Source organism: Fistularia commersonii, chromosome 31, assembly GCF_037954325.1.
Source record: "Fistularia commersonii isolate RoL2024-O1a breed Wild chromosome 31, RoL_Fcom_v1.0, whole genome shotgun sequence".
NCBI lineage: Eukaryota > Metazoa > Chordata > Actinopteri > Syngnathiformes > Fistulariidae > Fistularia > Fistularia commersonii.
This window is the reverse complement of record NC_141314.1, coordinates 5,518,732-5,532,554: the sequence shown is the minus strand read 5'-3', so window position 1 is coordinate 5,532,554 and position 13,823 is coordinate 5,518,732. Positions and strand designations below refer to the sequence as shown.

Below are 13,823 nucleotides of genomic sequence, written 5' to 3'. Positions count from 1 at the left end.
CTACTGCTGGTTTTTGCCGTGGCTCCACCCCTTTAGGTGGTGTTTACAGGTGTGTGTCTCATCCCGCGGCGACTCTTCAGACATGCCGGATCACCTGCTGGGACTTGCAGCCGTTACAGTGGTTGGCGCAGTGGAGCAAGGTGAGATAGTTCCAAGATCCGTGAGGCCGTTAAGCAGGAAGTGAGGTCATCACTTTATGTTGGAGCTTTTTTTTTTTTTGGAACTGCACAGGTTTCTGTAAATGTTTTTATCTAGATTTAGCTTAATTTGAAGCGTTGGTTTGTGTTGGTCTGATCGTCGCCGCGGCTCATTTGCATTTAAACAAAGTATCTGGCGTTGGGAGTTAATCAGTGACGGCTTTTCCTGCGTCTTTGTCCCAGGAAAACAAAACCTTGATTCAAACTGAAGAGGATTTATCTGGAATTAGATTAATAGCCTTTTTATGGTCCTGATAACCTGATCACCATGGTTACCGTGAATTTAAATGTGTGTATGTGTGCGTGCGCACAAAGCCTATTTCTCCATGCAGGTGATCCAGGCCCGGAGGAAGTTCTCAGTGGCCCCGCCCTCCACTGCTGGACCACCGCAGTTCGAGCGAATCCTCCGAGCACAGTAAGTGCAGGTCAAAGGTCAACCTCCTTCCAACAGAAGACAGACCATCATGACCCAAATGATCAAATGGCATCAGCCAGAGGTCAAAGGTCGAGTGGGTTTGCAATGTTTTTTTTTTGTTTTCAGAGTAAACTGCTCTGAGTATTTCCCGCTCTTCATTGTGGTCCTCTGGACTTGTGGACTCTTCTGCAGCCCAGGCAAGTGGAGTGCAAATACAAACAGCGCACTGAGATGTGCACACTAATCTTTGTGTGTGTGTGTGTGTGTGTGTGTGTGTGTGTGTGTGTGTGTGTGTGTGTGTGCGTGTGCGCGTGTGTGCGCTCGCTTACTGCAGGCATATCCTTCGTCTCAGGTGTGGCCTACCTGGTGGCCCGCTGGCGTTACTTTCATGGATACTGTCAATCTCCCGAGAGACGGTTGGTGATTGAAACAATCAATTATTGATCCTTTGATTGATGATTTAATCCGTCTTATTTGTTCACTAAATCTGTTTTTTTAAAAGCTGACGTAATCAGCTGATCACTAGAGAAGAAAATGTTATAAATAAATTTTCCAAATGATTGTTTCTTTAGTGTTTGATTCAAATCAATGGAAATGTTTTGTACAACTCTTTTGATTAACTCATTTTGATGCAGAGAGGGTGCAGAAATGTAGGATAATCACCAGATGACATTTCTGATCGGTGATCAATGAATGCATTGAACCAGCTCAATGGCCTTTCTTAAAATAGAGATGCTTCCCGATGTTCATTTTCCTCCTCAGCTTGGCACCGCTCCACTTCAGTGCCTGGGTTCTGTGGCTCCTCATCAGCTGCTCCTGCCTTGGCATCTTTGGCTCCTTCTGCCGGGTTTACCTGGACCTGGACCTGGACCTGCTGGTTTCCATGACAACCAGATTGGGCCAAACCCCAAGGCGAGACTAGGAGACTTTTAAGGAAAACACAATAAAATGAAGCTTGCAGCTAGAAGTTTCAGAGCCTCATTTCCTCATTTTAAAAGTAAGCCATGACAAATTGAGTGATAAGAATAGTTAAATTTCCAATTTTAGTTGCAGCATGACAAAAGGCTTAACTATTAGCACAGCGACTCAATGTTAGCTGCTATTCACAGAATGCTAAACTTTTAGCTATAACTTGACCTGATGGTAAAACATTACAGACAGCATGATTAGGAATTAATAAATTAACGACAACGTGAGTTATGAAAAGATTAGCTTAAATAAAAAGGCATGCTGAATGTTAGCTGAAATAAGAAGCTTAAAGAGTTAGCGACAGCAAATGAGAGGATTCCTTGGTGAGCTAAAATAGTCAGCTGTGAATCAGATGCTAAATAGCTCCAACCTAAAATGAAGAGCTAAAATGTTTTTGAGCAGCTAACTAACTGGCGCGCCAATAGACAACTTGCAGCTTTTTAAAGGATCTGAGACTCACAGTTGTTCTAACAACTAGCATCCATAGTTTTAAAATGACAACACGACTCTAACTTGCACTCTAACAGACAGCTAGCAGCTAGAGTTTTAAAATAAACATGCAAGGCTAACAGATGAGCTAGACAACCAGCAGCTAAATCTACAATTAAACAAGGGTCTAAGGCTAACAAGTGAGTTAGCATAAAACCAGCAGCTACATAACGACAAATGCCAATGAAAGCTAGAATTTTAAAATGTGCACATGAGGCTAACAGTTAAGCTAACTGAGGCGAGCCGGCGAGCTAGCGGAGAACTAGGAGGTAAATTACAAGAAAAACCAGTCCAAGGGTTGTGCTTCCTGTTTTATTCAAACACGGAAAACTTTATTTGTCGAATCAGGGAACAGCAGCATATGATCCAGAAAGGTGGAATTTAACATCTAAACATGTGATGATCATTAGACCAACAGCCTGGAGACACACACGCACACACACACATAAATCTACTGCACCTATTTTATTCCTTGGACTTTTTTGGACGCTGGAGGGCCTCCAGGTTTCGAAGTACTGAGTCTAAAATGTGACTACATTTGACACCATGAGCTGCAGACCATCGGAGGGCGCTGTGGAGTTATATGTTATCAGTTACTGGAAAAACAAAATTAAAAAAGTACATTTAACTCCATCTTAATTGTCTAAAAAAGTAAATAGAAATAATGTGAACATATAGTTACATTTATTTATGATACTTTTAATTGAAATTTGTTGATCTTTACAAAACCCCTTCAAGTTAAGGGTAAGACTGAGCAGTAAGTGAAACAAGGGGCCAGAAAATACTTAACTTGTGGGAGTGAAATAACGATAAAGGTCTGTATTTTTATTTTCCTGATTAAAATCCAATAAGACGGGGGGGGGGGTTAAAGTGTGATATGTTGGTGCATTTTTCCGAGCCTCGGCGTGCTCCCCTTTGGAATCCTGATAGGCCGTCGCCATGGCGACCGGTTACCACACAGATAAAGCGTCGGTGAAAGTGTGAGCAGCTGCTCCCACGGCGGCTTGTCTGGATTCTAATCTGCTGCTGAGCGAAGGAGGATATTTATAGGTGCGTTTATATAAAGACGCTCAGCCTTTTTATTGCTGGCGGGGCCACTGGCCTCGACCCACCGAGCTCACAGGCCAACCTGGGATGGTGCAGGAAGTCAGCCGACAACGTGTCCTGGAAAGGGAGAAAAAATAAAAAGGGTTAACAGGAAGTTAGCATGACATCACTTGACAGAGACAGACAGAGAGAGAGGAAGTAAGTACAGTAATGAGTTAAATAGACACTTGAATAAAAGTGTAAAGATGCTTTGCAGTTTTTGTTTTCATTTGTGAGGGAATCTTCAACGATCAATGGGAGGAAACAAAATAAAAGATCAGTCAGGCTAATTTAATGTTTTCCAGTGTATTTCCAGTGTGCTTGTGTTAACAAACACACACACATGCATGCACACTCACACGTACCCTGTTACCCAGCTGTCTCTTTGTCACACAAAGTTTCCATCGTGAAGCAACTGCTTCTCACTCCCTTATCGTCCTATCAGGAGAGGGCTTACCGATGACATCACCACTGTTTACAGGCCACATTTACCTTGTTTTTTATGTAAAAAAAAAAAAACTTTAATCGGGGTTGCCAATTTCTCATAGCATGAGTGTGTGTGTGTGTGTGTGTGTGTGTGTGTGTGTGTGTGTGTTTCCTGGAGCTATAAAACGGAAGCGGGAAATCAAGAAACCACCAACATGTTCATTTGAAACTCCTGATGAAACTTTTAATGTGGTTACATTGAGGCACACACACACACACATGCAGATGCTCAGGCATTGACACAGACTCTCAGAGACAATAACACACTCAGAGGCAGACCAAGAAACACACACGCACACCCACACACTCACACACTCTGGAACACATGTTGACATGCACGTGTGTGACATCAGTGTGCAGAAATGTAATAGTGTCATGGTCGCTGATGTCATCGAAGCGACGCCCACCTGCATGTTTAAACATTAGGCTGTTGTTTTTTTGGATATAAAAATGGTATATGATATGATATGATATCATTTTATCTTTGGGCGACTCTTAGGTCACGTGAATTTAAGAGGCCCAGAGTTGGGAACATAGGTGATTCTTGAATATCCAAATAATTTAATGCATAAATACACCGCTTGGTGTTTTTTTTTTCCTGTTGAAATACTAGGTTGTGTTTTCCTTGATTATATTTATTTATTTGTTAAAAAAGTATTTATTTGATAGAAAACGAGATTCTGTCAAACTGATTCCTTTCTTTTTAAATCCACCGGGACATTCAAGGAACAACCGGAATATCTTAGAAACAGATATTTGTAAATAAGAAAGTTTGTGTGATAAAACTGAAGTCTGTTTTTGCAAAACACCCTGCAGAGCAGCTGTAGGAACGTTTGTGGGAACGAAACGTTCCCAGTAACCAAACAGGCGGACGACAAAACCATTGAAAAAAAAAAGTTGAAATAAAGTTCGGAGCAAAATCAGGATGAGAAAAAACAAAAAACAAAACAAACGAAAACTTTTCGTTCATAAACCTGCTGCTTCGTTTCCCGCTGACCGTTAAAAGGAAAATCACGGACAATAGAGGAGCTACTGCGCATGTCACGGCATGACAGGCTGATACGTTCAGGGACGGACAGAAATAACAACTCTAACATGTGAAGGCCCACGAAAATCTTAATTTTAGAAACACCCCAGTGATTCAGTTAAGCGAGTAACATTTCAAAATGATTAACTTATAATCTTATTGCTGAAAAAGACAAATATATATTTCTTTCCCTTTCGCTGGTTCAATCGCATGAACACCGTAAATAGATTGAAACGTGTGTCTATGTGTGGGTGTGTTTGTGTGATCGCTTCTTTGCACAGTGAGTGAAAAGTGGCTATTATTAATTCCATTAAAGTTGTTGGTTCTGAATCAAACAAACTTAGACAAATTATCCTCTTATTTCTTGTTAATGTGAAACTTCCCGGAAAGTGTCCAAACCCGCCAAATCCAGCGGGGGTCTATGTGAAGCCGGGTTTTCCGAGTTATTCATGAACGCAGCAGTGATAAGCCGGGCGGTGCGTTCACGTCCAGACGATTTGAAAGTTTGTCAACAGAGAGAAGCGGCCAGACGGCGGAGCGGACCGACGGGCGGCTTCTCGGTGAACCCACGGCCGGAGGCGGAAGCATGGGCTGCGGCCAGAGCAAGGTGAGCCCCCCCACTCTTGCAGGTGTCGGTCGGTACCGGAGGTTCAAACTTCTTTTCCCCCCTCTAAACATCTGCTTTCAATCCGCATCGTGGTGTGTTTTTCCCACGCTGCTGCCGGGACGCTGCGCCCCGTACCCCGGTGTGCGCGGGGTCTCCGGCCCCGTCCCCCTCCCCCTCAAAGCGCCGTCCAAATCCCCATCGTGACGCACTCCGAACCCCCGACTCTGTTTTTGTACGACTTGCGGTGCTTTTAACTTGAAAACCCCGGTGCGGGAGGTCGACGTTTTGGGCGAGTTTCCCCTCCCTTCCCGGGCGCTGAGCGGTCCTTAAACGCATCCTCAGCTCCGACCAGAACCGGAGCACTTCCGGCATCAAGGTGTTCAGTGCAGGTTTTGGGGGGGGGGATTGCTAATGTAATGCTAATAACTTTTGCATAACTTTCACCGAACTTTAGCCGAACATGACCGCAACAACCCTTTTGGGTTTCCTGAGCAGAAGCGTCCCGAAGAGCAGCTGGAAACACTGTTGAGTTAAAATTCCCTAAATTATAAATGGGGTTCTGCTCAAGTGAATTCCAGATGGTTGTCCGTCCGCGTGGGTTCCGGAAGATTCCGGCGCGGGTTTGAGGTCAGAGGTCATGGTGGGAAATGTTTATATGAAAGTCTTAGTTTGACCCATAGCTGAAGGGGGTTTGGGGGGTCACATCCTCTTCCAACCTAGACTGAAGGCTCCAGAGATCCGGATCTCGAGAATCTTATTTTAAGAAGTTTTTAATTATAAATTTCTCTCTGCTTTTTAATGAAGAAATTTAATGGCGGTTCATTGGTCCATTCAGGTCACATGTCCTTGGTTCTGATGGCGATGAGAGTTTTCTCCCCTCATTTCGGGTTATTTTTATATATTTTAAAAGAAAAATTCAAGGGATTGTTTTCACAGTCCCAGGTTGGATTCTCCGCCCTTCTGTGTGGAATCTTCACATTCTCTCTGCGGCTGCCAGGAGTTCCTCAGGGTTTTCCAGGTTCCTCCCACAGTCCAAAACATGCAGGAGGTTCAATGAAGACCCTACAGTGTCCAGATGTGTAAATAAGAGGGTGAATGTTCACGTGTCTCTATATGTCTTTGTTTGATTTGTGAATAATAGGGGACTGTGTCTTTCTACAGGAGGTTTAAATGAATGAATGAGTGAGTGAATGGTTGTATGTCTCCATATGTCATGTGACTTAGCGGGTGAAAGTGTATCTAATGTGTGGATGAGAGGGTGAATGGTTGGACGACTAAATTAAGTTTGAATGTCAGTGAATGGTTGTCTATGTTTCATGTGAATGTTTCTGTTTCGATAAAATGTCTAAATGAAAGGGTGAGTGTGTGTTTGTCTATACGAGATGTGAATGAGTGAGTGAATGGTTGCATGTAATGGTCATCTATATTTCATGTGAATGAGAGGGTGAATGGTTCTATGTCTTTATAAGGGGCCCTGTGATTGGTCCAAGGTGTACCCCACCTCTTGTCCAATCACGACTGGGATAGGCTCAACCCCCACATCTCCCTGAGTCTATGATAAGTGGTATAGATAATGAATGAATGAATTGTTTTGTCACATGTTGGATTTTATAAGGTAGATGAAAGGTTCTGATGGTTGAAGGTTGCCGCCGGTCTCCACGAGACCCACGGCGCCGGGACTTCCTCTGCTGTCACGGTTTCACTCCGGCTTTATTTATAAACGCCGTGAGACAAGACCGTTGCTTATGTCCGGGGGATTCGCAGAAACGAGCCAGAAAATGAGCGAACGTATAAAATCTATTTCTGAAGGTTGAAATGAGAAGAATGAGGGTCTGGAGATGAGATGTTTGTTTTCCCGGAGCTTCTGAATCAAAACATTCAGTCGGGCCCGTGGACCCGCCTCCTCTCGTCTCATGTGACTTTACTCAGCTGTATCTGTTTCCATGGCAATGGGGAAACATCACACGGGCCGCCCCCTCGGAAACCTCCAGCGGGTCTGCTGATGGTCCGGAACGGCTGAGGTTGGTCTTGGTCTTCAGGTTGGACCTCCTCAAGTCGGTCCAGGACCTGTGGTTGGTCCTTTTCTTCAGGTGGGGCCTCTCCGGGATCCTGGTCTTCTGGTTGGTCCCAATATTCAGGTTGGACTTCCTCAGAGTCCTGGCCCTCAGGCTGATCAAGGCCCTGAGGCTGGTCCTGGTCTTCATGTTGGACCTCCTCAGTGTCCTCAGGTTGGACCAAGTCAAGGGGAGGATTCGGGTGGTCTCCTGAGCCTCCTGAAGATACTTCTGTTCCTGCCACTAAAAAAACAGACCTTGCTAGGGAGCAGATGGACGGTATCATGAAGGAGGAGGGGCAGAGCCAAGGGCTCCTTTAAAAATATGAAAAAAGAAATCAATAAACTTCTTTGAATCATCATCAGTAATTGATATGATCAAAAAAAAAGAATTCATTCAAATTTCATTAACTCTTAAATGGTAGCAATTATTTGATTACTGATGTTTGAACTAGTTTGATTGACAGGAAGCCAAAGTCTGTTGTTCTGATCGATCAGTAGGACTTTGATAAGGTCATTGATCAGTGGATCGGGTTGAAGATGGAAGGAAGGAGGAGCTTTCACGGTAAAAGCCCTGAGTGTAAGGAGGACGTGGAGGGTGACTGTTGTCCATTGATTGACGGGCTAGACATCAGGGGTTGAAAAATAGCTAACATATTGATCGCCGGAGGATTTACGATCGTTTTGGACAATCCTCTGGCTCGCCCGTCTGCTTTTTCGGGTGTTTTATCGTCAAAAGTGAAGTCCCCTTTGACGGGAAACAGACGGGAAGCAGGCCGAGCAGAGCGAAGCTTCACGTGTCGACATTTAGCGTCTTAGTGGGAGAACCTGGTTGGCTCCACCCACTTGGTTTGAATCGGCCAATCAGAGGCCCGGATATCAGCAAACATCTGCAGCCTGGGACGTCCAGGTTGTTCAGGAGCCGCCAGACCCTGACACCCCCCCCACCCACACACACATACACACACACCACCATGATTTATGGCGTCTTTTAAAGACCAACATCCCCCAAACACACACAGCACACACACTCCCCGGACCACACGCTGCTCTGTCTCCTCTCCTGGCGTGTTTAAGGCAGATATTTATTGTTTCTTTGTCGTTTGCAGGACGAGTTTAGAGGCGTTTATTGCGCGCGCGCGCGTGTGTGTGTGTGTGTGTGTGTGTGTGTGTGTGTGTGTGTGTGTGTGTGTGTGTGTGTGTGTGTGTGTGTGTGTGTGTGTGTGTGTGTGTGTCTCAACTCTGGGCAATGTGAGGCCTCACAGTGAGTTTGTACATTGTGGTGAATGTGAGGTTTTCCTTCGCATGTCCTTGTGCAACACGTGAGTGTGTATGTGTATTTGTCTGAATGTGTTTTTGTGCATGCCTTAGTGTCTGAATTTTATCTGTATGTGCTTTTGCATGTGTGTGTTTGTTGGAATGTGGTTTTGTGTGTGTGTGTGTGTATGTTGTGAGTTTTGTCTATCTGTTTGCATGTGTATTTGTTTGTGTGTCTTTTTCTGTCAGAGGTGAAATTTTTATGAGCAATAAAAAACATAAAAAAAGATGAAATTAATTTTTATTGAAGCATTTTTTAATCACTTTTTTCCATTGAAAATTAATTTCCTGTTTGACTCTTGCCAAATAGTGCTCCGCCAGGAAGTGAGGGAGGCTTGTTTGTGATTGGTCTCCGATCAGCTGATCCGTTTTGACCTTTAACCCTGTGGCGCCTGAGGCTGACACCGTGACTGAGCCCTCCTCTTCCTCCTGTCCTTCACAGAAGAAGAGCAAGAGCAAGCGAGGAGAGAAGAAAGAGACGGCACAGCAGAGAGATGGAGGTCAGAGTGTGTGTGTGTGTTCTATTTTGAATAAATGGAAGAAAGGAGACTTAAATTGTCAGTACATTTCCCAGGTAGCACCAGGTTTTTCCTCCATTTCCTGTTTTGTGGTCATGTGACTAGTGGTGATTCCATGTGATTGGTCAAAAGGCGGGATACATCCTTTAGATGTTGGAGGTTTGGTTGGGACTAGTGCTGTCCTCTATCGTCCAGTACCGTAAGATTGCAGCTGGACGCAAAGCCCAAACATCCAGACAAGGTCAATGGGAGCTATCTTCAGCGTGAAGAAGACCTGATAGAAAAAGAATGATTTGTTAGAGGGCCGCTGCATTGAGCGATTGTCCACTAGAGGCCACCATGCATGCCGTACACAACAGGACTTTAAGGAGAGGAAAGCTCTAAAGTTTATTCATGAAAATAATTAATTTTTTTTTTTAATTATATTTTCATCACGGTCAAGTTTCTAAATTAAACAGATTTTTTTTTTTCTTAAATGTATAACTTATTTTAAATTGGTCCAGTCCATGCTTGTCAGAATGTGATAATTCGACGACGTGACAGGAAGAAGTTCCTTTTATTGACATAATCTCATGTGAAGCTCAAAAACAGGATGTGGTAGGCGGCGGGTCGCTCCGGGTGATTTTTCAGCACCGATAAAGATGAAATGAGAAAAACCAATGGAATGATGAGGACGGTTAATAATGGTTATTGCACGGTTCTTAAACAGGCCTTACAAAAAGAGTGGGTCTATAGTCTTTAGTATTGAATTCACATCACTCTGATCTATCTTGAAAGCAAAACCACCTAAATATTATGAAATATCAACAAGCTCTATGAACTTTCAGTTTAATTGACTTTAAAATCACCCCCCCCCCCCCCCTGTCTCCTAGGCAATGGCTCTGACCTGTGTCTCCAGAAGCAACTGGAGCGTTTTGAGTGGCAGCTCCGGATCCTGGAGGAGGTTCTGTCGGCCTGCGGGAACCCGGCGAGGGCGGAGCTCCTTAAAGAGCATGCCGACGAGGAGGTGTGCGCCCTGGTGCTTGGCATCCTTGACCAGGTGGGCTTACCTGACGCTCTGTGAAGAGGAAGTGTGTGTGTGTGTGTGTGTGTGTGTGTGTGTGTGTGTGTGTGTGTGAGATTGGTGGGGCATGGGGTTTCCTGTGTGGTTCTGAGGTTCCTCCTGGTCCGCAGGTGAAATCAGAGACGGCAGTGGAGCTGAACGCTCTGCACCAGCAGAGGAGTCGGAGCGCAGCCAAGGAACAAGAGCGACAGCTGATCGGTAACCGGGGTTTTCTTACTGTGGTTTTCACCTTGGTCCTATAAATAAAAGTTGTCCCCCAGGGTTTTAAGGACTGTCCTCCCGTCGGGTGTTCCCTCACTGTGGTTTCATCATTGTGGTTCTCTGACAGATTTGATTTCAGTCCCCAGTCTTATAGCTAAGGTTGCTAATGAAGCGTTGACCTTTGACCTCTGCTGCTTTCCATCCCTCCGCAACCTGTAGAGCTGCAGAATAACCACCAAGAGGAAACCCGCCGGCTGACAGAGAGCTTCCAGGCGTCGGAGCGCGTCCTGCAGGTAAAGTGGCCTTGGCGGGCGCTGTCCCCCGGTGGCCGGGAGGCACGAGCTGAACTTCTAATTGCGTTTGTGCGATGAAGGCGAAGGTGGGGGAGCTGACGGAGGAGCTGCGGGTTTTCGAGCGGCTGAAGACTCGGGTCCAGGCCTCGACGCTCAAGAGGGACCTGCAAAGGAACATCCAGGTGTGGAATGTTATCATTATTATTATTATTATTATTGTTATTACCATTATCACAACCACGTAAGCTGTTGTCAAATCCCCCCCGCGCCCCCCTCCCCCCAGACTCACGGCAGCCCGGGAGCATTCTGGGAGTCGGAGCAGGAGTCTTTGCTCTTCGTCATCGAGATGAAGATGGAGCGTCTGCAGGAGCAGAGCAGGAAGCTGCAGGAGATGCAGGAGCTGGTAGGAGACCCGGAGGAACTGTCGCATTATTGAAGTTTTCAATTATTTAAATGTCTTTATTTTTAATCTGTAATTTTATAAAATAATTGAGCTTCACGAGAGTTGAGTTGACAACATTCTGTTATTTAATCATTTTGTTGAATAACAGGTATCGCCTTGTTGCATTTCCAGCTTCAGCCATTAGGGCTTCCTCTGGGTCTTCACCTCCAGTTTTCCTCTTCCTGTCCTCAGGTGGAGAAGAACTTGGCTCTGGAGGATCAGATTATTCAAATCCTGCAGCAGAACGAGGACCTGAAGGTCCGGAACCAGAACAGCCAGACCCTCATCCAGTGAGTTCGCTGACTGGCGCCTCCCTGTGGACGCATTGAGAACCGCAGTCCAGACTAATTCTTTCCACAAATATCAGTTTCTCCATGCAAAGTGAAAGTTCTCACCTCAGATCATCTTCTAAGGACCTGTCAGTATTTCCACCTTGACAAAAAAGTAATCAAGTACTTTCTGGATCTGTCATCTGTTCCAGGCGAATGTCCAAGGAGCAGCAGGACCTCCAGGTGGCGCTGGAAAGGCAGATGTCCGTCAACCGTAATCTTTCCCAGGAGAAAGAGGAGTTAGTCTTCAAGCTGCGACACAGGGGCTCTTGCCCAAGCCTTCAGCTCGCCGCTGTCTCGCCGTCGTGACGCCCGCCAGCGGCCTAAGAAGAACGAACCGTGCTGGAGTCATAGGGGGAAGGGGCATCAGCTGCTGATGTCACTTCCGGTCCAATCTGACCCGCCTCTTCCTGTTATTAGTTTATCCTATTGTTTTTAGCTTTAATTCCTCAGACGTGAAAATGGACGCTCGACCTCCAGGTGGCGCACACGTCCGAGGCTCGAACTGATGGAGGTCAGGTTCGATTGCTGTTACATCATGTCTTCCAAAGGAAGGTCTTCTTCCAGCCTGGAGATGCCCGTCATCTTTGAACGCGTGAGACGTAACGTCTTCTGACTGCTCGTCCCCACGATCCGAAACACTCCTCTCGCCAGAAAACGGCGTTCCCTCTGTCGTGGGACGTCGTTTTCTCATCAATCAGAGCCCCCCCTTCGTTTTGGTTTCCCCACACAGAACTCCACTCAGAAAACAAGCCATTTAAGACGCGGAGGCTGGGGACGTCCCTGTGTCTGGAGTATTAGCACCAGTTTGTTTCCACAGGGGGGTGGACACACTTCCTGTGTCCAAGGTTTACAGACAGCGAACAGTTTTCTGTTGTGCACAGAGACACGGCAGTGGGGGAGGCTTCTCAATGAGTCAACTTGTATAATCACAAAATTCTCTGTTTTGGTGCTGTGAGAGAATATCACTGACAGGGACTTCGAAAGCTATTCTATGAGGGGATGTTAGCATCCTGCTAACACGCTCTGTGCTCTTTTCGTGTGTCACGTGCCTGTCTGTTTTCTGATGGACAAACGTCTCCTTTTTCTTCACAGAAAAACGTGTTTCAAATATCTTTGTTGTCCAAACAGTCGGTTTCTTAAGTCTGGTTGTATTTCAGTAGCACATTAGCATAGCCAATGTTAGCACTTAGCTAACTGTCATTTTCAGTTTTTGCAGTATTAATCATGGGGGGGATTGCAGTATTAATCCTATGCTAACATGGATGCTAACATGGACTTCAGTGCCTCATTGTTGCAGAAACAAATGCGTGAGGTCAGGTACGTTAACCGACAAGCCGACAAGTGCAATGCTAGCTTTCGAACTAGACTATTTCATTTCTAGCAACGTGAAGTGGAGTATTATGTTAGCTGACCTGGGCAATCAGGGTCTGCAGCACAAACTCAAAGGTTGTCTTTCTCACAGTAGTCGCGAGGTTTGAAGATTTCATACCCGCTTCACAACTTTATGATTCATGATGTTGCATAAATCTGGATGTCATCCAGGCTAACGGCTGCTTTATTGCCACTTGCTCAACCTAGCATTTGAAAATAATACGTTTATGGCTCCTAGTGTGAACTACTCTCATCATTTTAAATTCCAGATGTTTCTGGTGAAAGATCACCCCAGTTGTCATTGCGGTTAGCATGTAGCGTGTTAGCGGTCATTCTGTGACAGGAAATCATTAATTGTATTTTTTTTTTTTTTTTTAAGTGAATACCTGAGTATTTCCCAGAGGTTCCACGCCGACTTTGACACCTCAGACTCCAACGTTTCACCTGTCTAAAACCACCGATCGATGTTTTCTGAAGAAGAACCTGCCAGGCTGAGATTTACTCTTGTACTTTTGTATTTGACGATGGTTTTACCCTCGGTAACTTTTGTTATTGCCAAAAAAATGAAGAAAACTCAAAGCCAGGCACCGGCACTTTGACCCACTGGTTTATTTTCCCCCTGTTCAATTCCCTCCGCAAGGAGAACATTTTCCCTCTATCCTGTCTGCTGGGTTTTGGTGCCTTCAAGACAAACATCAATCTCTTACTTTTTTGTTTAGACTGAATAAAAAAGAGAAAATCCAGAGATTTGTTTTGTTTATTTCTCCTTTGGGGTTGACAATTTGGCTTTTTTGACTGCTTTCCAATTTTACTTCACAAAACCAGAATTCTTTGAACTTTTCTTTACCTTTTCAGTATTATTATTATTAGAAGTAGTATTATTATCATTATTGTTATTATTATAAGTAGTAATTGTTGTATATAATATAAGAATATAAATGACCTGCATAAGGTTAA

The 13,823-nt window shown here is 44.9% G+C and overlaps 2 protein-coding genes across 3 annotated transcripts; both read left to right on the top strand.

Annotated features, from left to right (window-relative positions):
- On the top strand, positions 1–1,712 carry ltc4s (leukotriene C4 synthase). Its single transcript, XM_086178738.1, has 5 exons — positions 1–140; positions 513–612; positions 739–809; positions 947–1,028; positions 1,375–1,712. Exons 1-5 carry the CDS (start codon positions 83–85, stop codon positions 1,532–1,534), a joined length of 471 nt encoding a protein of 156 aa, XP_086034864.1. The 5' UTR covers positions 1–82; the 3' UTR covers positions 1,535–1,712.
- Positions 1,713–5,156: 3,444 nt separating this feature from the next.
- On the top strand, positions 5,157–13,609 carry ccdc69 (coiled-coil domain containing 69). 2 transcript variants are annotated; one of them, XR_015109225.1, is made up of 10 exons: positions 5,157–5,276; positions 9,089–9,146; positions 10,037–10,203; positions 10,338–10,425; positions 10,648–10,721; positions 10,802–10,903; positions 11,005–11,124; positions 11,356–11,453; positions 11,645–12,812; positions 13,246–13,609. XR_015109225.1 is itself a non-coding variant. In XM_086178736.1 (9 exons), the coding sequence occupies exons 1-9, from the start codon at positions 5,256–5,258 to the stop codon at positions 11,799–11,801; spliced, it is 885 nt and encodes a 294-aa protein (XP_086034862.1). In that variant the 5' UTR covers positions 5,157–5,255; the 3' UTR covers positions 11,802–13,609. The 2 variants fall into 2 exon arrangements, 1 of the variants encoding a protein (XP_086034862.1); XM_086178736.1 differs by having other exon boundaries at positions 11,645–13,609.
- Positions 13,610–13,823: the final 214 nt, after the last annotated feature.